The following is a 20,569-nucleotide window of genomic DNA, read 5'->3' as shown; positions in this document are numbered from 1 at the left end:
CATGCTGGTATGAGACCAGTGGAGTTCCCCTTTAGTGAGGGTTTGTCTGCTGCTACAAGGTTCTCCCCAGCAGAATAACAGTTCAACCTGTACTTCAAATTCTGTAGCTTTCACTTCACCATTTATTCAATAGCTCAGCTTAAGATGGCCTTTAGTGCATTTTATTTGAATCTGCTTAATTGCAGCATTATCAACATGATCAGTGTCTCCCTAAACTGAAAAAATCCGGCAGTTTGTTTTGGGCTGAGTAAACAACCCCGACTGCTTGTCCCCTTAAAGTGAGCATCATCCTGGAACATCCTGAACTCACCACTTCATGAACCACTTTGTCAGCCGTGTGTGGACAGCTGAAGCAGCCAGAGGAGGTCTCCGAGACCACGGCCAAAATCTTGTGACGATGTTGTGGCGAATCCTCTGTAGAGCATCTCATGTCACCCCGAGAGCCTTCAGTGTTTGGATGGACATGTTTCATTGTACTAGTTACTGGCTCATCAATAGATCGTTCTTTGTCGAGTGAGCTATGCTGTGGTTTTCCTCTAGCAGACCTCACAGCCACCGTCTCCCCAGCTGGTCTTCTCTTCAGTGCGGTACTTCATCATGAAGAGCAGCAATGTGAGGAACATAGACATTTCTCAGCAGAAAGGTATCTGGTCCACCACACGAAGCAATGAGACCAAACTCACCAAGGCCTTCCTGGAGAAGAACACTATCATCCTCATCTTCTCTGTTCAGGGCTCTGGACACTTCCAGGTAACACTCTGACCAATGCTGCATGCACTTCAGTTTCTATAGAGCTCAGACGTGTGCCAGAATCTTAACCCCTATCAATATGGATCTTTAAAAGAAAAACAGAAGTGCTGCATTTTGTCTTTTTCACAGGGCTATGCCCGCATGACATCAGTCATCAATCAGGAGAGCTGCCAGGACTGGGGCTTCATGGGACTCGGAGGGGTTTTCAGTGTTGAGTGGATCCACAAGGAGAGTCTTCCCCTCCAGTGCTCCCAGCACATCATCAACCCGTGGACCGACAACAAGAAGGTCCAGATCAGCAGGGACGGACAGGTGAGAGGACGGTGCTGCTGGTCTAGATACAAGTCACAAAGCGACAGACCCAACCAGCAATGCACATTTAACATCACATATGTAGAATAGGACTGAAACTGCCAAAACCACGCTTGACAAGAACAGTATAAACTGGTCAGAGCCCATTTGCATTTGTTCAGGGTGATGATTACAGAAGGAATTCCAGGTTGTTTGTAGATATTGTACAGGTCTTACTGGCGTCGACCTGGTGGCAGTAGCTGTTAGGACTGGTGAGAGGGCTGAAAGCTGCTTGATCACTGAGTGTACTGCTCTTTGAGCTGAACCTAGTTCTGCTATTTCATAGAGGCTGTTTCACTACATGATCCAAGCTGTTACACTGTGCCAACGTGAATCATGTGAGGCCGCCCAGTGGCATCCTGCTCCCAGCAGAGAACACAGCCTAATGAAGCAGCTAATCATTCTCTCCTTTGAAATAAGTACATCATCAACACGCAGCAGACCAGCTGCAGGCACCACAGTCCTGGAGGGCCGAACATCTCCATACCCTTGATGCCATGTCTCAACCCTCGATGTGCTCCTGCATCTCACCACCTGATACACCCCGAACAATTGAAATAGTCCTTGATTTCTCTGGGCGAGCCCTCTTTACGTTAGTGTTCAACTAACCATCAACTCTGACTGTTTCAGCACCAAGCATCATGATGTAGACACAGAGTCCTCCTCCTTTGGTCCACCAGAGTCCTGCTCTCTGTCCTGATGTCCACCTGTCAAGTGCAGCTTGATCCTGGATGAACGATGGATCCAGGTCTCTGTGAAGATGTGGGCTCAATAGTCACCGACCTCCTCCTGCTGGTTAGCCTGAGTTTTCCTGCGACCAAACACGAGACAGGAGCCAATCGGGTGGTGAATTAGCCTCAGATCCTAGCTGGGTTAGCTTCGTTCCCATCTCGACTCTCCTCTCTCTCGACTGCCTTCACTAGCGTTTGGTCCAGAAGGTCTGGCCGTGAGCAGAGATGCTCTCAAAGTCCACTCCCCACAAATGAATCCAATCCCAACGCTTCCTTCCCCAATGTTGAGGAGTGTGTTTTGTCAAATGCCACAAGCGCTCCTTTAATAGAGACGCAAAGACAACAAGTTGCTGCTGTGGTAGGGCTGTGCTTTCTGCTGTGGTAGGGACGGTCGTCTGGAGGCGGTGTTCATTCGAAAGTGGGCCCTTTTACAGTGTCCCTTGTCTACTTCCTAAATAATCCTTCAGCAAATTTACACAGATCTTTATAAAATGCTGCCCTTGCTCGTCCTTTTTTCGTCTTGTTTTTCTCAGACATTCTGCTTTCCTTGAAGTTGCCAGTCTGGATCAGAGCTCCTTCTGCAACACATTAGTGCCCACGTCCTGGCTGTCTGTAGCCTTCCTGCACTGCCTCCTTCATTCTCAGACAAGGCTATGAATCGTTGCTGCCGTCTTGACGTACTACCTTCTTCCTACTCGCACAAACATTTCCATGCCTCATTTATAGATGAAATGTCCCATCTTCTCAACTGTCCCTTGGAGTGCACATGTCGGGTCTGGTTGACCTGTTGCATGCTCACTATTCCTAGGAGGATTCACTCTGGGTCCCTGTGGCCATCACCCCGCAACGTGGTGCTACCATCTGCTTCCTCATATCACCCTGTTGCTGGAAGTCACCCGACTGATTTGATTGATCAGTACTTCTTAAGAGGTCAATGCTGGGTCCCTGGCCACTACCAGGAAGTCACCTTCCTCAAGGACGTATCAGCAATGCTTTCTTATGTGTGTGACACTGAAAACACTTCATTCACTGTCAACTGTCTTTACTAGACTGGTCTTATCAGAATCCATTTTGCTACATGTCATGTGTTGGTGACATACACCTGCTCAACACAGTCAAAGGGCTCCGTACTTGTGTTGGAGCAACGGTTGGTATTTTCTAAGTAAGCCTCTAACTCCGTGACAGTATCTTTGCTGGTCCGTGAGGTATTTTGGTGCACAGGTAGAGAGGAACAGAGAGGTGGGAGGTGCATTCAAATGAGGCAGCGCAAAGACAGTTGTAGGTATTTTTGTGGAAAATGAGTCTTAGATTTCCATATTTGTAGCTAAAGTACAGAAATGTTCTTCATGACATTATTTGATGTCACTTGTAAACATCATGTCAGGGTTCTAGCAGTTGATGTAGGTGCAGCCTACATGCATTATAAAAACATAAGTAATATCATGAAGGACTGTGGGTAAAACCGAGCCCTACGAGGTGCTGCACAAACTGAACGGCATAAAGTCGGCTCATCTTAAATAAGTAGAACTCATGAAAACAGGAACAGATGCGTGTAGAGTCCTGTCCTGGTTCCAGATTATTCAGCTGTGTGTCGGGACTCTTCCTCAGAGAGGATACACCGGTGTTTCCTCAGCTCCTTTGGCAAGCTTCCTCGATCCTCGAGATGAATTTCCGGAGGAGCGAGGAGTCGAGGAGGCACAAAATAAATCGTGACATGAGAAAGACCCTCTGCTCCATCCAGACAATCACATGATTTCCTGGTTTCGTTGAGCTGTTGTATATTTGGGCTGTGACTAATGATCTTTTGACTTATGAATAATCTATCAGTTATTTTATTTTTTACGATTGATCACTTTTCAATGACTTAAACAGAAAATAGGGACGTCAAAGATGAAGGTGATGTTTCATCCAACCGACTGACTAAGAGACGGAGATATTTCATTTCAAATGAGTTAAAACAGGGAAACATTTCACTTTTGGTGTGTTTGCTTGATAATTGACCTAAACAATGAATTGATCAATCAAATTGTTGCTAATTTCATTTCAGCTCGAATGTATATGTTTCTACAGTCTGCTTCATGTTCCGCCTCAAACACTTTATAGAAGGTTTGCCAATGATAGTGAGTGGAAAGGTCCCATTCAGCTGGTCAGTAGAGAATACCACATGTTGGTACTGTTATGTTTTTGCCAGTGGATGATGCACTGCCTTTGCTTTTGGAATATCATTGCTGCATTTTGTCCATCTTTATTTTTGTCTCATGCAGGAGTTGGAGCCCAAAGCAGGCAGCCAGCTGTTGTTACTGTGGGAGAGAAACTCTGGGAATCCAGACCAATAAGAGGTAGCAGCAGAACACCACAAGCATCTGGCTCAAACTACATGCATACATTGTATATTGATAGAAACGTGTATTTTTCTATCAGATCTAGTAGATATTAAATGTTTTACTTCTATTTTTCCTTGAACAGTACAAGGACTGCACTACCAGTTAAGCTGAAATGACGGGACTGATTCATTGTTGTCTCTTGTTTCTGTGTTTTATTTAATAAGTTCTCATTCAGGTTTTATTCATTCTGGTACTCATGTTCTTATCAAATAATATGTTCATAATAAAATGTCTGGATGTTATTCGAGGTCTGACCTGAATTAGAAGGGATGAAACATGTTCACTATGGAGAAAGACAGAAGATACTACAGTTCTTTCAGGTTTTAGTAATGTTGGTGTTGAGCGTTACATGTGTCCACTTATCCAGTGAGAGAGAAGTAGAACATGTGTGTGTTAAAGCTCTGATGACGTTGCAGGGCCTCAGGAGACTATTGGTTTGACTCATTTTAACACTTGTCAACTTTTTTCCTGAATGAGGACAGAAGAAATCTGAATATTTGTTGTTTGCATTTGAATTGTTCATTTTTGCTGCTGTTTGAGGAAAAGTTAACTTTGCTGTGAGTTCAGGCATTCTCATGATTGTTAATGGGTTGACAAAATAAACAGTGATTTCATCTCAAAGCCGTCAGTGTGGTTTCCTATAAAAGAAGCAGCAGCAGCTGATAGAAACTTTGATACGTTCATCCCCTTTGGCTTCGTAAGAAAATAAACCTATATTCTATATGGAGGTTGGAGGATGAGTTAAGGAGTCTCACAGGCAGAGGAAAGAAGCTGATACTTCTGTATCTCTCTCCAGACAGCAGCAGGTGAACAGGTTGTGTCTGGGTGGGTTTAGTCTTTTAATATCCTTTGAGCTCTTCTCAGTATCACAAGACAACCCAGTCAGTTGGTTGTGGGCTCTCTAGATCAGAAAAATTCAACAAGCAATTCAGATTTGGCTCTCCTTCTCATTGGACTACACCGCCCACAGGTCGAGAGCTACCTCTGCAAAGGTGCACCATACTTTTCTCACAAGCCAATCAGAGCAGACTGGGCTTTTGGGGGAGGGGCTCTGAAAGAGACAGGCACTAAAACGGAATGTTGGATATATACCGTTTTATTCATAAAAAAAGAATTAAACATGTTCTACGAGAAACCTAAAATACAAGTGTTGGGGTCTGACCATATGGCTTCAACATGTGCTGTGAACAAAGAGAATCAGGCCTTCACTTTTTCAAGCAAAGGTTTCATCCTGATTTGTAGTTTGATGAGAGCAAAGGAATTTCACACTAGGGTGTAAATTCCCCCCCCCCCCCCCCCCCAAAAAAACTATGGTTCCTGAAGTCACCTGAATGCACCGCTGCAATCTCATTGGCCGATAGCCAAGAGACCCCAGGACCCCTGTGGTTCAACCACTGTTCTACAAAACCGCCTGCAGATCACACCTCAATGCTTTTTCCCTTCGACCTCGGTTGAGACAGGGAGCACACAACGCTCTCTTCGCTCGGACCCCCTGTCCAGGCCACAGAAGATCCAGCGCGACGCTGGCCACGAGGAAGCAACGGCCCTTCTCCCCTCCTCAAACCCTGACAGGTCACAAGCCATTTCGCTGGACGAAACAGCCGTGTTCCACGCTGAGTAAAGGCCCACTCAGCCCGCGATAACGAATCCGCTTCAGCGATCCGTTCTCCGCTTTTTGCTCTTCTTTTTCTTTTGGTGCACATATTCCGGCGAAGGAAAGACGACCAAGTCTTCCTCCTTCACCGACGATTCCCGGTAAGACGCACGGACCACGCCGTCAGCCGAAGTTAGATCACCCTCCCTGCAGCGAGGATAGGTCACGTCTGCGTTTGCACACGAGACGCACCAGCAAAAGCCGTGCGACACACAGCGCCCGCTACCAGCCGCGCTGCAAGCAACCCCCCCCTTCCTGACGAGGAAAAAGGAACAACTTCCCCACGAACACTTCAACGTTGCAACGAAGCATCGGGCATAGCTTAGCTTAAATTAACTTAAGTTTAATTCAGGCCATTCATTTATATGTTGATATTCCCGTGTTTTTGTGTGTTTAAGTTACTGTCGCGTGATATTGAGATATTGCGCAATCATTACGGAGCAGAGAAGTTCCGTTGCATTGTGTATTAACTGTTTGACTGTTTCTTTTGGGATTATTTGATTTCATTTTTGTTCTTGCTCTATTTCCTTGAATCGATTCTGTGAGTGAAGTGTGGAATCGCGGCTATCGGGCATAAGTGTCGTCAGTTCGCGAAGCGACAACGGCAACTTGTGTGAGATACGATCGCCGATCCTCATTTTCACTACAACGCGACATCGCACACAGAAACTCTGATTCCTCTCTCTGCCCTTTTATTCCTCTTCTCACGTAACACACACAGCTCCTATCTCTGCCCCTGGGGAAACCCCGTTCAAACGCTCGCCTCACAACACATGCGTGCATCGGCACACGTGATTACATACAGCCGGCTCGCCGCCATTTTGCCCAAGTCACTCGACTCCGCCATCTGGTGGTAGTTTAGCTGTAGTATCTTAAGGCCCCTCCCCTTTTGTCCGCGTCACTCGACGCCGCCATCTTTGTAGTCTTTAGCAATAGCTGTAAGACTCTCCTTCCTTTCACCCACACACACACACAGACATACACCCTCATCCATTTTATCCATTCTTTAGTTTAGGCATATAAAATTGTATGATAACGTTTGTTGGTTGCAATATTAATTGATTTGATCATTTATTATTTTGATTTAATAAACTCTGTTATACTTTAAGGAGCAGTCGTCTGTGATTACTTGTGCATATGTATTTGATAAGACTGTATGTAGTAGCCTGTGCTCGAACTTAAAACCTTCACTGTCACTGAATGTATAGTCATACGCAGACTATTGACATTATGAGTGACCACTAATTATGAGACTTAGTTTTATCGTTTGGTTATTGGTCCCTGTTCGCAGGGTGGTGCCCCGTTGTTATTAATAATCATTAATAATTGTTACATACATTAATAATTCTATTGATGTCAAGAATTCAGTTTCTTAAATGCTGATAACCCAAACACGCTCCTTTACGTTCCCAACACAAGTATGAACCTGAAAATGAGCAAGACATGTCTCCTTCACGTTTATGAAGTTATCAATTCCACAAACCCTCTTATGCACAACGCCCCCGAATTTGGGGGCTCTGGGGGGGAGGGGGGCTCATAAGTAGGGTCCAGAAATTGCTCATTTTGATAGCCAGAAGTGTACATGTGTATATTTCATTTACCGGACGTATGGGCAACACGATCATAGAAGTCACTTTTTACACACTCCAAACACAACTATATACTACTCATAAGCATCTAGAAAATGTGTGATAAAAGGACGAAATCCTGGCCAGAAATCTGCGTTATGTGTGCTTTAGATCCATATTTGCACCACTTATCTCGGAGCTAGCGGGCTAATCCGTACATCGATTAGCATTAGCATGCGACACAGAAATCATAACTACCTTCGTTTTTTCTCTCTGTTGAACCATTATAAAGCTGTGAGTGGACAAGGGTACCATGGCGCTGGTCTTCAGCCGAAAAAATCCTTGGTTTTTTGTGACGTTTTATGAAATATTAGTACAAAAACATCGAAAATAATCAGTTTTAGCGGTACCGTCATGGACACCAAGTGCTTCCTGTTTACTTCCGAGCCGTTTCCTGTGGAAGGGGGGGTCAACCCACCTCGGGCCAGGGGTCAGACTTTCGGCCAATAGAATTTTACGCTCGGGGATAAGCGGCACTTCTTGCAACATTACTCCCTGAAAGTTCTGTCAATCAACACCAAATTCTACACCCCCCCTTCCTGAGACTCTGACGCGTTGAATGCAGGCTCAATGACTGAGATCGACCAATCATAGGAGGCACTGGAGCCCAATACACACACATGGATGAGAAAATCCTATAGATGACAGCCAGAAACATACTCGTTACATACTGATGTTAGGAATCTCAAAATGATTCCTAACATCTGTATTTGGATGTATTGAATAATATAAGTGATAGAAAAGTGAAATATATAGTATATAAAAATACAATGTAAGAGCTGCAACAGCTGGTTCGAAAATGATGACCTCGCGTGACCTCTCTGTACTGAAGCCTCTTATTCTTCACTTCATCCCACTTTAGCCTTTATTCAGCAACTACTGATGTGCAATGATTTGGGAGAGTTTTTAGGGAGCTGCTGCATTATTTCAAAAACACAATATCAATAAAAGTGCTTTTTATTTCAGGCAAACCTGAATATTTTCTATTTGAGCTGTGTAATGTCTTCATTTACCATATTAACCAGCAACATATACACAATATTACCCACTGAACACTCTCACCAGTGTTGTGATCTGATTATAGCCTCAAAAATTATTAAAATAGACCTTGTAGTTACAGAACTGTAGTCTCCTTAGTATGGGTATGCTATTTTCGAGCAGAGACCTACAAATAGGGCTGGTGTTTATAATTAATTGGAAACTTAATATTGTGCAGTTTATGTAAAAAATATTAACAAATTTGCCAAAATGTCATTACTTTCTACATAAAACAGAAAAGAAAGAGAACGGTATTGTTATCATCCTTCGCAACCTCCGCTGGCTCCCGGTCAAATACAGAATAGACTTCAAAATACTACTCACCACCTACATAGCCCTAAACAACCTGGCCCCTCCCTACCTTTCAGACCTCCTCCCCCTCCACGCCCCAACCCGTTGCCTCAGGTCCGCCGGTGCAAACACTCTGACTAAGACCATCAGGACCAAGCGCCGGACCTGGGGTGACAGGGCCTTCTGAGCTGCTGCACCTCCCCTCTGGAACACCCTCCCCATCCACATCCGTGAGGCTCCCTCCCTATCATTCAAAACCCACCTCTTCAAACTCTCTTTCACCTGCTAACCCCTGCACCCTACCCTCCTTTACATGACCCATTCCTCACAGCTTCTCCAGTTATTCTTTTTTTTTTTTTTTACCAAAATGTTCTTTTTGTTTTTTTTGTTTGCTCCTGTCTTTCTTTTTTCTTTTTTTTGTTCTGTTTCTCTCTGCCCTGTAAAGCGTCTTTGGGTATTTTGAAAAGCGCTATATAAAATGTATTATTGTTGTTATGGAAAAGCTAATGCCAGTGGCATAAAGAACAATACACGTGAATAGTTAATTCTCTTTAAGTACTGCTACTCCACTCACTTCCAAAAGTCTGAAATAATTAAAGACAGCTGGCCACTATTTGTTGTCACTATTTGTGGGACATGGAAAAAAATTAAAACCATCCATCTCACAAAGTCACTGTAGTCAAAGTGAGAGACGAGTACAGGACATCAGAACGTTCAGTATGAAGGCAAATCACTGTCAAAACCGAGAGCGCAAAGGAGATCCACGTGCGCGCGCAAATCAAACAGCCGCGCACGTATTTTACTTTGACGAGCGCTTTTACATCACTCCGCGAGCAAAATTCGCTGGCGAAACTTTAACCTGCTCGCATGCGAGTAGTTTTTCTTTTTGACAGTAAGTGGGCGGACCCGGTCTCCATTATATCTCTACATCTATTTGGTTACAATCCTCGTCTTTGGATAAACCGGATATCACTCTGACGATTTTCAGATTGCACCACATGTCAGGGGCAAATAATGTACATTTTACTGCACGGGTACTTTTTGCACTTAAAGTACATTTTGCTGATAATATACTTGACTATGGTTTTGAATGCAGGTATTTTACTTGTAGTGGATTATTGTTTCATCAGTATGGTATTAGTATGTTTCAGTGGTGGGCCGTCAGGGCCGGCAAGGCCTTCTCTGCTGACCTAAACAGAATCACAAAGCTATATCTATTTTATAATTTAATATTTTTTCTTAAATACACTACATGTATTATAATTTATAAAAATATTTTCCCCATTATCTTATGTTCTCATTGCACAGCTCCTGTCTTCCTCAGTTGCTCTGCTTCCAGTGCAGCTTGTTTTAAGTAGAGCTTTTATCCAATCAGATCTCACCTCTGTGTCTCTAGGTAGAACAGAGCCAGAGGCCTGCAGACTCTCACCTGCAGCCAGTGCATGTTAAAGTGAATGGGGATGATATTGTTGATTGTCATAGTGTTCAACCAATCAGATCTTTAGTTTGACGTGTTGGGCGTATTCTTTGACGTGTCAGCGCCTGCTAGACGGCCTATAATGACGTCAACATTACATGCTGCTCAGTGTCCACGTGTAGCTTTCCCGTGGGTTGCAGAGTGTGCTGTGATTGGTCAGTGGGCGAGCACGTGACTATCGTGAAACGAAACTTAACAGCAGAGGCTGATGGGTGAATCACATCACGTGATGCAGCTCAGCCAATCACATATGAGCATTCTGACCGAGTGAGTTGCACCATGACAGAGGGTGCTGAGAGGAGGAAAGACATTGCAGAGCAGTACATTCAACATTCAAGTTGTGAAAGTAAAATCCTATGATAATCTCTTTGGGTTGGGGCTTGTCATTAAGGAATGATGGTGGATCCCACAGCCAGACCAGCTGAGAACATTATATTTTCCTGAATTTTCTAAATGCTCGAGCGTTATTGAAACGACTCGTACGTACATAGTTACATCCTTAAAAATGAAAAATAGCTGTGGTGACACAATGTGGTTATAAGGTGGTATTTCAGCTGCAGGACAGCAGTGAAGGCCCAGGTATAAAATGCACGGCCTGCCACTGGTATGTTTACTGCAGTGAAGGATCGGAATACTTTTTCATCCACTTGTCAATAATTTAAGTTTGGGAACTCACTTGGCGAACAGTTATTATACAAACAGTGGTCCCTAATCTTGGCTCCAGATCTTTGAGCAGGTCCAAATTGTTGCTCATATTATATACAACTATATTATATCTCTTCTGTAAACACAACAGTATGATCACATCATGTTTTACTCAATTAAGATCAAAGAGTTTCTGGGAGCTGTTTGTCATAAGAGGTTTGACGAATCTGAGCAATTTGACTCCCATTTACAAGATTAACACATTTTTAATTATTGTATTTCAAAACGCGATTAACATAATTTGTATTTCATCAGCCTCTACAGTCTGAAAAGTTTACAAAACCTGTCAGACAAATGTAGAACATCTGAGATGTAGTGGAGTGTTTAGTGGCGGATTGAAAAGCACCTCTATACAAAGACAAGGATTGTAACCAATTAGATGTCGAGATACAATGGAGACTGGGTCCGCCCACTTACTGTCAAAAAGAAAATCTACTCGCGAGCGAGCGGTTTGAAGTTTCGCCAGCGACTTTTGCTCACAGAGTGATGTAAAAGTGCTCGTAAAATATAAGTAAAATACGTGTGCGGCTGTTTGATTTGCGTTTGTGTAGCCCAAAAATCAAAGTAGCCTCAGAGGGCTTTACAATCTGTTCAGCCTACAACATCCTCTGACCTTGGACCCTCGCAGCAGAAAAGGAAAAACTCCCCCCAAAAAACTTGAACAAGGAAAATCTATTGCACCTCTGGCCAACAGGTTGTTATGTGTAGGCCTACAGAATGAACAACAAAATAGAATTACAATATAGTCAATCCATATGACATTCTGATGATCTGATAGTTAAGAGTCCACATTTAATTATCCTATTTTGTTGCATTGTTGTGTGGTGTTCATTTTTATTTGGATATTTTGTATAACTCCTCTTCTGTTTACTTTTGATTTATTTAATTGAAGTGGCCGTGGGGCAGACACAGTCTCCATGTGGTTTTGGGTGGGCTCTAATGGAAGCGCAGAGAAGTGTGTAAGACTGCAACTCTGCTTCCTGGTCTCAACTCTGGGTTGTCATGGATTCGGTCAAGTTCTGTAGTTCAGTATAATTTTGAGGTACCTAAACCCTTTTATCTAACCGAAAACATTTATCTGACGGATATAGTTGTTATACTTACTCTGCAGATTTACAGTATACACATTAAACATATGCTCACTTTATGAATTAGGATGCAATCAAACGACATGGCTCCAACATTAAACTGCTGTTAACACCTTAGTGCATTATAATCCCATATTATAACAGTCCATATATAACAATATAATAAATAACACTCTGAAAGGGTACTACATCCTTCACTGCATCGGCGGCTTTCACTTTTAATACTTTAACAATGTTTTAAAGATAATACTTCAGTACTTCGACTTAGAACGGACAGACATCCTACAGTGTACTTCTTCCACCACTGACAAATACACTTTCACAGAACTAAAATGATTTAGGGCCTGATATAAAAGGTGCATGATGTTGATGCCTGTCTCACATGTTTCTACATTGTTTGGCGCTTGGCAGAATGTATAAAGAAGTTTAAATGGCATTGACATAATTGCATAACTTATACACCTTTTCATTGCCATTATGTTGCTAGTGCAACCGCTTTGGTCATTTTTTACTTCCTGGTAGCAAGCCTACTGCATTAACAAACAGGAAATAAAAAGAGGCCCATTTAGAAAGTGTTGCCACGTTTGAAAATGAGAAATGTACGATGGAGCCATATCATCCATGAAATGTAATTGTATAGTTTTAAGGCCATTTGTTACATGGGCACTGATGGTCTTCACCGACAATTTACGTTAAATTAACGGGAACACTTTTTAAAAGCAGTAGCCGTAGCCGTACAGTCTATCTGCGACGGACCCGCTGAATGGATCGTGAATGGATCATGGACTGTTGCCATGGCCACACTACTCTGTTTTTCAAGCGCAGCCCACTGCTGTGTCTACCGCGCCAGGAATGACTTTAACAGTCTGATTGGCTCCTTCTCTCTCACCAGACATCGTACAACTCACGCCATTGGTCTGCAGATACAGCTCTGGCGCGTGGTTTTGATTCCTAATCTCCGATTGGCCAGAGATGTGCGGGACTTGGCAGCGCCGCATGTTGTGTGTGAGCTGTGATTGGCCAGGAGGCCAGGCGCTGTAGAGCAGGGCGGACGCTGCGCTGTCATCGTCATACATAAATACACTTCTGCCGGACTGTCAGAGAGTGGTAGACCGGACACAAATAACGTCAGTAACTTTTACCGTCTCTGGAGTTAACGTCACACTCAGGTGAGGAGATCCATGTAACGTTACGGTCTGCAACGTTATATATTTTGTATCACCAAAACAGTTAAATGTGTTATAATCGTCTGTTAAGTCTTGATTTACGATATTAGTCAACAGAAGCTTGTTATCGCGGGTGTCTGTGTGGAATCTTACTTACATCAGAATAGCTCGCCACTCTTTCATGTCCAACACAGAAAGTTAGCTTTATAAATGTAACAAGACACAACTAGCGTTACATCAGGCGGCTGTATGGAAATTCCAGCCCCATCAGAAAGGAAGCGGTCCGTCACCTATTGGGTCCGGGTGACAATATAACTGCTGTATTATGCCCCAGCAAAAGTAAAAGTATTTTCTTTTTAAATGGTCACATAGTCTTTCAGGCAACAAATCTGTCTTTTCTTCGACCATTGACCCTAAAACGTGACCGAGTCTAACGGGTTAATGTTTCAGATTTTGGAATTAACTTAAATTCTAGAATATCCCATTGACCTTTCACCCAGTGTAGCTCTCTAGCCTTTGTATCTGCTCTTATCTCCCAAACACAAGCGTTATGTAGCCGTTTAGGTACGTAGGCTAGCTAGCTGTCAAACATAAGGCATAATAAATATGCCACATTTAACTTTAGCCCTTTACAGCTAGCGTTAGCCACTTTCTCTGGTTTCATGTCTTCTGTTAACCTTAGCTCCTGGCGTGTTTGGTTGGTATTTAAACGTTAAAGCAGAATAGTATCTCAACCAGCACAATACATATCATACTACTATTGAAACGGCCGTAGCTAGCATGCATATATTGGTCAGTGTTTTCTGTAACCTTGCCAGATAGCTAAACTTGCATTAAATAAAAAACGTAAGATCTCTTAGCTAACAACGTCACAACCATATTGTCTAATGTTGCTTTGTGGCTCCACTGTTGGCTCGAGTGGACTGTGAGGTTATCAAACAGTTACTCAGTTCTCTGTTAACATGTCCAAAGGGCGAAAAAGTACATTTGTGTGTTGATGCACCTGAACAAACAAATGCCACTTGTATATCAGGAGCACTGATTGGCTCCAACACTCTAGACAAATGTAAGGTTGTTTTACTCCAACAGTAACATCACACAACATGTTTATCACATTGATGTAATGCTGAACCTGCAACCTCTTCTCAACCCATTCAGGATGCCAGGATCAGCCCCGATCAGCTGCTTAGGACCATGGCCCAAAGATGTAGGTGTCATCGCCATGGACCTGTACTTCCCATCCCAGTATGTGGACCAGGCCGAGCTGGAGCAGTTAGACGGTGTAACAGCTGGTAAATACACTGTGGGCCTGGGCCAAGCTCGCATGGGCTTCTGCTCAGACCGGGAGGACATCAACTCTCTGTGCCTGACGGTGGTGCAGAGGTTGATGGAGAGGAACGGTCTGTCCTATGACAGCGTGGGTCGACTGGAGGTCGGCACAGAGACCATCATCGACAAGTCCAAGTCTGTCAAGACGGTCCTCATGCAGCTGTTTGAGGACTCTGGCAATACAGATGTGGAGGGCATTGACACCACAAACGCCTGCTACGGGGGTACGGCTGCACTCTTCAATGCTGTCAACTGGGTGGAGTCCAGCTCATGGGATGGTGAGTGAACATAGTTTATTTTTCCCATTGATTGATTCATTGTATAGTCTATGAATTATCAGAAGTGTAGAAGGTATTGTTCAGTTGCATATTGATTACTGCTAAAGACTGATTGATCAGATGATTCCATTTTAGCACATAATAGCATTTAGTCAGTCTTAATTGTTAACAAATGTATTGTTACATACACTATCTTATAGGATGGTTTGCTGCAACAGTCTTGTGCCTCTGTGCTGATGAATACATTTTAGAGAAGCGACTTGTTTGTATAGCAACATGCTTCTCCTCGTGCTCCCTCTCTGCAGGGCGCTATGCTCTGGTTGTAGCGGGGGACATTGCGGTCTACGCCACAGGAAGTGCCCGGCCGACGGGAGGTGCTGGTGCTGTGGCCATGCTGGTCGGGCCTAATGCTCCTCTGGCCTTTGAACGAGGTCAGCCATGTGATAACTGTTCACTGTGTACAACTTGTCAGGCAGCACTCTTCAATGATTGATGTATTGATAAGACCCCGCTGTTATTTAGCCGATCCCATCATCCAAATGCTGATTAAGTCACTTCACTTTTTTACCAAATTTTAATTTAATCTACTCTGCTGTTAAGCACTGAGCTCATTGTCATCAAACACTTGGAAGGAACATGTACATAAGAGCCAGGCTCTCTGTCGTCTCATAGCTGTCGTCTCATATCTGTCTTGTATGAAATAGTTTTTGGGGACAATTAAGTGACTTTTACAATGTGCACTGGTTAGTTGAGTTATTGTATGTGTTGAACTATACATTTAAATACCAGACACTGTCTCAGTCATTCTCTGGCAGTTTATAAACCGCAATAGAAAAGTTAAACTGTGAGAAGATTTAAAAAATGTTCCAGCTTAGTGTAGGCAGCCATAAATTCATAGAATGAGCTCTACATATTGACACATACTTGAATTGATCCAACTGCTGCTGCTGTCTTTGTTGCAGGTCTGCGAGGGACCCACATGCAGCATGCATATGACTTCTACAAGCCAGACCTGATGTCCGAGTATCCTGTGGTGGATGGCAAGCTGTCAATAGAATGCTACCTGAGTGCCTTGGACCGCTGCTACTCTGTGTATCGCAACAAGATCCACGCACAGTGGCAAAGAGGTGTGTTAAGACTGTCGTCTATGATCAATATAAACACTGCAGACCTCCGATTGGTCACAGAGAATCATCATGGAACGCCATTTTTAAATAGGCAATGTACCATCAATGATTATATAAAATGATGTCACTGCAATTTTTACACGGCGTCGCTATGACGACCAGGTGTGTGTGTGTGTGAGTGTGTGTGTGTGCGTGAGAGAAGAGGGTTTAGGACCTTCTCTGTGCTGAAGGGTTTACCTCAGTTCACTGGCCATGAAGTAGTTTAATGAGATGAGCCTTTAACCGAATGTGTCAACAATGTACATTTAGCGTCTTTATGGACATGTGCAGCTCTCCTCTCTGGACTTGATATAATGGGCTGTGTTTCTAGGCGGCACAGAGACACCTCGCAGAGACACTGTCCCCTTGGTATTTTGTACGTGGTGCAGAGGTGCAACACGATGAGGTGTTTGCAGATAAAGCACAGCCTGGTGAAGTGCGTTTGGATAAAAGCTGTTCTCATTGCTCTTTGCAACCGTGTCAATGAAGTGGAACCCAGTGAGTTACAAATTCTTGAGGCTCATATGATCGAATCCTTCTTCTTCTTCACAGAGGGCTCAGAGGAGCGTTTCAGCCTGGACGACTTTGACCATCTAGTCTTCCATTCTCCGTACTGCAAGCTCGTGCAGAAGTCGTTGGCTAGACTGATGCTGAATGACTTTCTAAACCACCCCAGCCCCAACACTGAGACGGGACCCTTCACAGGCCTCGATGCCTTCAGGTACACTCTAAATAATACAGCTGGACAGCAGGCAGGGGTGTGGTCCTTTAAGAAAACTGAGCCTCTTGAATACAGTCCTGATTTAAAGGAGCACTCCTGTCGGTGTGGACGGTGTTTTCAGCTGTAACCGTTGCATCGATAATATTAGAATCTATGGTAATACTGTGAATGAACAGCTTGTTTTACATATGCTGCATACTAGGGAGACAACTTCCCTCCTCTTCTCTAGCATCAGCACACAGACACGTCTTTCACTAGTTCTCCTGGAAGTCCGTCTCTCTCCCCCTGTTTTTTAACATAGAACGAAGAAGGTAAAGTGCACATGTAACTGGTGCTCCAGTGGTCCCCTGAAACCAGTGCTAAAATGAGCTTAAGTCAGCTGTAATAGCGAGAGTTGCCATGTCCTAGATGTGCGGAAGTGCCAGAGGCTTTCAGCAGTCAAGCCAGCCACCAACTTTGAAGCGCCTCTGTTCATGCAGTTACAGTACACCTTGTATGCTAAATAAAAAGATGATACTGCAGAGAAGCACCATGGATTTCTGCTCAAAATCTTCCTACGATTATGTAATGCACATTACTGTACAGGGAAAGTCACCTCATAGCACATTGTAACACTGACGATGCCTCATATTTGAACTTTCAAAAAGAATGTTGTGACTGGACATATTAAGATGCTAGCCTGATCTCTTGGGATCACAGCTATGATGATATGTAACTAGTTCTGAATTGGCCTCAGCTCTTCCCCAGGGAGCTGATTGATTGCATGTAGCTTCGGTCCTCTTATCTCGTACAATCTCAGTATTTCACTCAACAAAGATGGTTTCTCCATTAACCAGGTGGCAAAAGTACAAGCTAGCTGTTGTATGACATCAGGAATGGTGATTCTGATGAATTGTGTTTGGATGGTAGAGATGTACGCGCAGAAGAGACTTACTTTGACCGGGATGTGGAGAAGGCCTTTATGAAGGCCAGTGCAGATCTGTTCCAGAGGAAGACCAAGCCCTCCCTGCTGATCTCGAACCAGAATGGAAACATGTACACGCCCTCCGTCTACGGCTGCCTGGCATCAGTCCTCGCAGAGTAAGTCTGTGTCTGACTTTTTTCATTCATTCATTCATTCATTCATCTCATCATTTAATCACAAAATGTGTTTTACATCAGATTAAAATAACTCAAAACAACATTTCTAGATTCAGTAAAGACCTGAGCAGTGAAAAACACAGTGTCTGCTGAAGAACAGACTAACCCTGCTGTAGATGCTCTGCTTCAGTAGATATTGAACCATAATGGAGACGGGTCCTGAACCCAGGTCCTCAGCACCCAATGCAACCGGATCTGTTGGACGAGTCCCTCCTTTTTTTCAGGCAGTGCAGCGTTTGTGTGAGAGGAAGCAGAGCCTCATTCAGTCACTGCAGAGCCTATTTACCGAATACTACCAACTCAAACCCATTATTTTGACATAACCTGCAGCTAATTGTAAGGTGAGATCTGCAGACAAAAGTTAATTGTTACACTGTATATGCAGTTCACTGCGAGTTAACAGAAACGGGATGTTTGGTCTCAGTGGTTCAGGGACGTCACTGTGAAGTGAACGTTTGTGGCTGCAAAGAGACTGCTCATAGATTCTGGTGTGGCTCATTGAACTGGTAGAAACAATTGAGTGTTGGTGTATGTAAGGAGACTGTTTGCTTTTCTCTGTTGCAGACACACATCTTCACAGTTGGCAGGACAGAGGATTGGAGTGTTCTCTTACGGTTCAGGATTTGCTGCTACTCTGTATTCTCTCAGAGTCACACAGGACCACACACCTGGTGAGTCTGCCACGGTCCGGTTCACCTGTGTGATGTGGAAGAAGTTAGAACCTGAAGTCATGATAGAAGCTAACAGAAGGCGTGTTCTTCCATGTGGTTCGTTGACTTTGTTTCAGGGTCTGGTCTGGAGAAACTTGTGTCCAGCCTGAGTGACCTGAAGGCCAGACTGGACTCGAGACAGAAGGTTTCGCCTGCTGCCTTCTCTGAGAACATGAAGCTGAGAGAAGAGACCCACCACCTCGGTATGACCCTGCTGTCACTGCGGCTCATGTTTGATTCTGCTCGTTCACAGTGACCGTCACATTCTGGCAGGAAGTAAAGCTCTTAGAAACTCCAGAAAACAACGGCTGCTCAACCTCTCTGGCTGCTGTTCGTCACAACTATTAAACTATGAAATTATGGGGAAGATGGAGCTTGACATGACTCACAATATTGAACTTTCAGGCTGTACTGCAGTACGAGATGAGCTAGTACTGGAAGGACTAAATAGTCTTAGTAGCTTTAATATCGCTGTCTGACCAAAATGATCCACTTTAAAATACTGAATTCAAGAAGAAAGCTGATTTTGAGGTAAAGAAAGTTTAAAGACACTTGGGTTAATGGTCCTTAGCAGACCAACAACACTAAAGTGGAATGCATTTCTCAATGGGTGTACCTTTTTCTTTCTTTCTTTCTATCTGTCCTCACAGCCAGCTACGTCCCTCGAGGCCCAGTGGAGGATCTGTTCCCAGGGACATGGTACCTGACCCGAATAGATGACAAGCACCGTAGGGAATACGCCCAAAGACCTCTGGACCATGAGCTGTCAGCCGAGCCGGAAATAGTTCGCTCCAGCACTGCCCCCGAGGTACGAGGACTAAACGTTTGAACATTCTATCTAATGTAGAGCAAAGGAACCACGGTCTGGGAACACAGTGACGTCACTATCGAGTCCTCAAAAGACTTGATTTCATTCATCGCATACATCTACATGCAATGAAAGTCTTTCTGTAAAGGAGGAGTTTAGACTGTGACTGTTGTCCTACTGATATGATTAGTGCTCGTTCATAATGGAGCAGCAGGTCGGCTATGAACCATTTGGTGCTTTGTTAACCAGCCGTTGTTTTCCTCCTCCAGCGCATCCCCAGTCCAGCCAAGAAGATGCCTCGCATCCCTGCAGCCACCGCCGGCCCCGAGGCTGCTGTCAGCAACTGAGCACTGAGCTTACCTCTGAGAGGTATCAAGGAAACTCTAACAACTAGACGACACTAGAGGTCCGACGGGTAGTAAGACACAACAGTGTCCCCTCTGAAAACACCAGATGAACTAAATTAGGTTGGAGCCGTGTGGACGCCTTCCCATCATCCCCCTGTTGTCCACATGTAATACTGTCGGACAGTCAAGTCCATATTTGACCACAGTCTATTTTGATCACGATAATCATTTGGTTTAGCAATCCTTTATTTCAATGTTAACAATTGTACATATTTTCCTTTTGTGTTTGTGCAAAGTGGACTGTTTCTATTTGGGAGAAGCACAGGCAGATGTTTGCAAAGATTATTGCTGATGAGTTAAACAAGCAGGCTTCCTACTGGCAGCTGGCAGCCAGTGATGGGAAGAGGAAATGGACATAATGAATGTGGTTGCAGGCCTCCTGCTGATCAACAGATCAAAGGGAGGTGTGCCTCAACCGTGTTAATATTGAAAAAGTGCTGATGCCACAGCAACCCAGCCGGAGGCGGAGCTCCTACCCCACTCTGCTCTTTGTGTTCAATACCTCAGTTTTCTATGAAAAGATGTGGTCAGTTTTCTGCAGCTTCATCATGTGACCCATGCCAAAACCCATTGAGTGTGTAGCTGCTGCTGTTCTACGTCAGGTTAACTCAACCTTCCAAAGTCATTCGCGCTGATTGTTTTCAAAGTCTCCACAGAGATGCACGGCAACATTTGTCATGAAATACTTTGTAACTCTTAATAATTCAATTAAATGGTTGATTAATCATTTATCAAATGACAAACTTT

At 43.9% G+C, this 20,569-nt stretch overlaps 2 protein-coding genes across 4 annotated transcripts in view; both read left to right on the top strand.

Moving 5' to 3' along the window:
- ythdc2 (YTH domain containing 2) overlaps positions 1-4,824 on the top strand; it is a 44,984-nt gene extending 40,160 nt beyond the window's left edge. The window contains exons 30-33 of one of the 3 annotated variants that reach the window (XM_079290020.1): positions 541-750; positions 880-1,062; positions 4,097-4,171; positions 4,299-4,824. In XM_079290020.1, the coding sequence (XP_079146146.1) occupies positions 541-750; positions 880-1,062; positions 4,097-4,168 (465 nt within the window). In that variant the 3' untranslated portion in view covers positions 4,169-4,171; positions 4,299-4,824. Of the gene's footprint in view, positions 1-540; positions 751-879; positions 1,063-4,096 lie in introns of all 3 variants that reach the window. The other 2 variants (XM_079290021.1, XM_079290019.1) reach the window with 2 other exon arrangements.
- Positions 4,825-13,160: 8,336 nt separating this feature from the next.
- hmgcs1 (3-hydroxy-3-methylglutaryl-CoA synthase 1 (soluble)) lies at positions 13,161-20,569 on the top strand. The gene is made up of 10 exons (XM_079288972.1): positions 13,161-13,266; positions 14,422-14,870; positions 15,176-15,301; positions 15,833-15,997; positions 16,589-16,757; positions 17,667-17,837; positions 18,462-18,568; positions 18,685-18,810; positions 19,258-19,415; positions 19,685-20,569. The coding sequence occupies exons 2-10, from the start codon at positions 14,423-14,425 to the stop codon at positions 19,760-19,762; spliced, it is 1,548 nt and encodes a 515-aa protein (XP_079145098.1). The 5' UTR covers positions 13,161-13,266; position 14,422; the 3' UTR covers positions 19,763-20,569.

Source organism: Melanostigma gelatinosum (assembly GCF_949748355.1).
Source record: "Melanostigma gelatinosum genome assembly, chromosome: 18".
Lineage (NCBI taxonomy): Eukaryota > Metazoa > Chordata > Actinopteri > Perciformes > Zoarcidae > Melanostigma > Melanostigma gelatinosum.
The sequence above is the reverse complement of the archived record's forward strand: the minus strand, read 5'-3'. Positions and strand labels throughout refer to the sequence as shown.

What these genes read in the sequence shown, in the direction of transcription:
- hmgcs1 (XM_079288972.1), top strand. Translation starts at nt 14,423, where the DNA reads ATGCCAGGATCAGCCCCGATCAGCTGCTTAGGACCATGGCCCAAAGAT. An exon ending in GGAGTCCAGCTCATGGGATG is followed by an intron (nt 14,871 to 15,175) that starts GTGAGTGAACAT and finishes CCCTCTCTGCAG; the next exon opens with GGCGCTATGCTCTGGTTGTA. An exon ending in ACAGGCCTCGATGCCTTCAG is followed by an intron (nt 16,758 to 17,666) that starts GTACACTCTAAA and finishes TTTGGATGGTAG; the next exon opens with AGATGTACGCGCAGAAGAGA.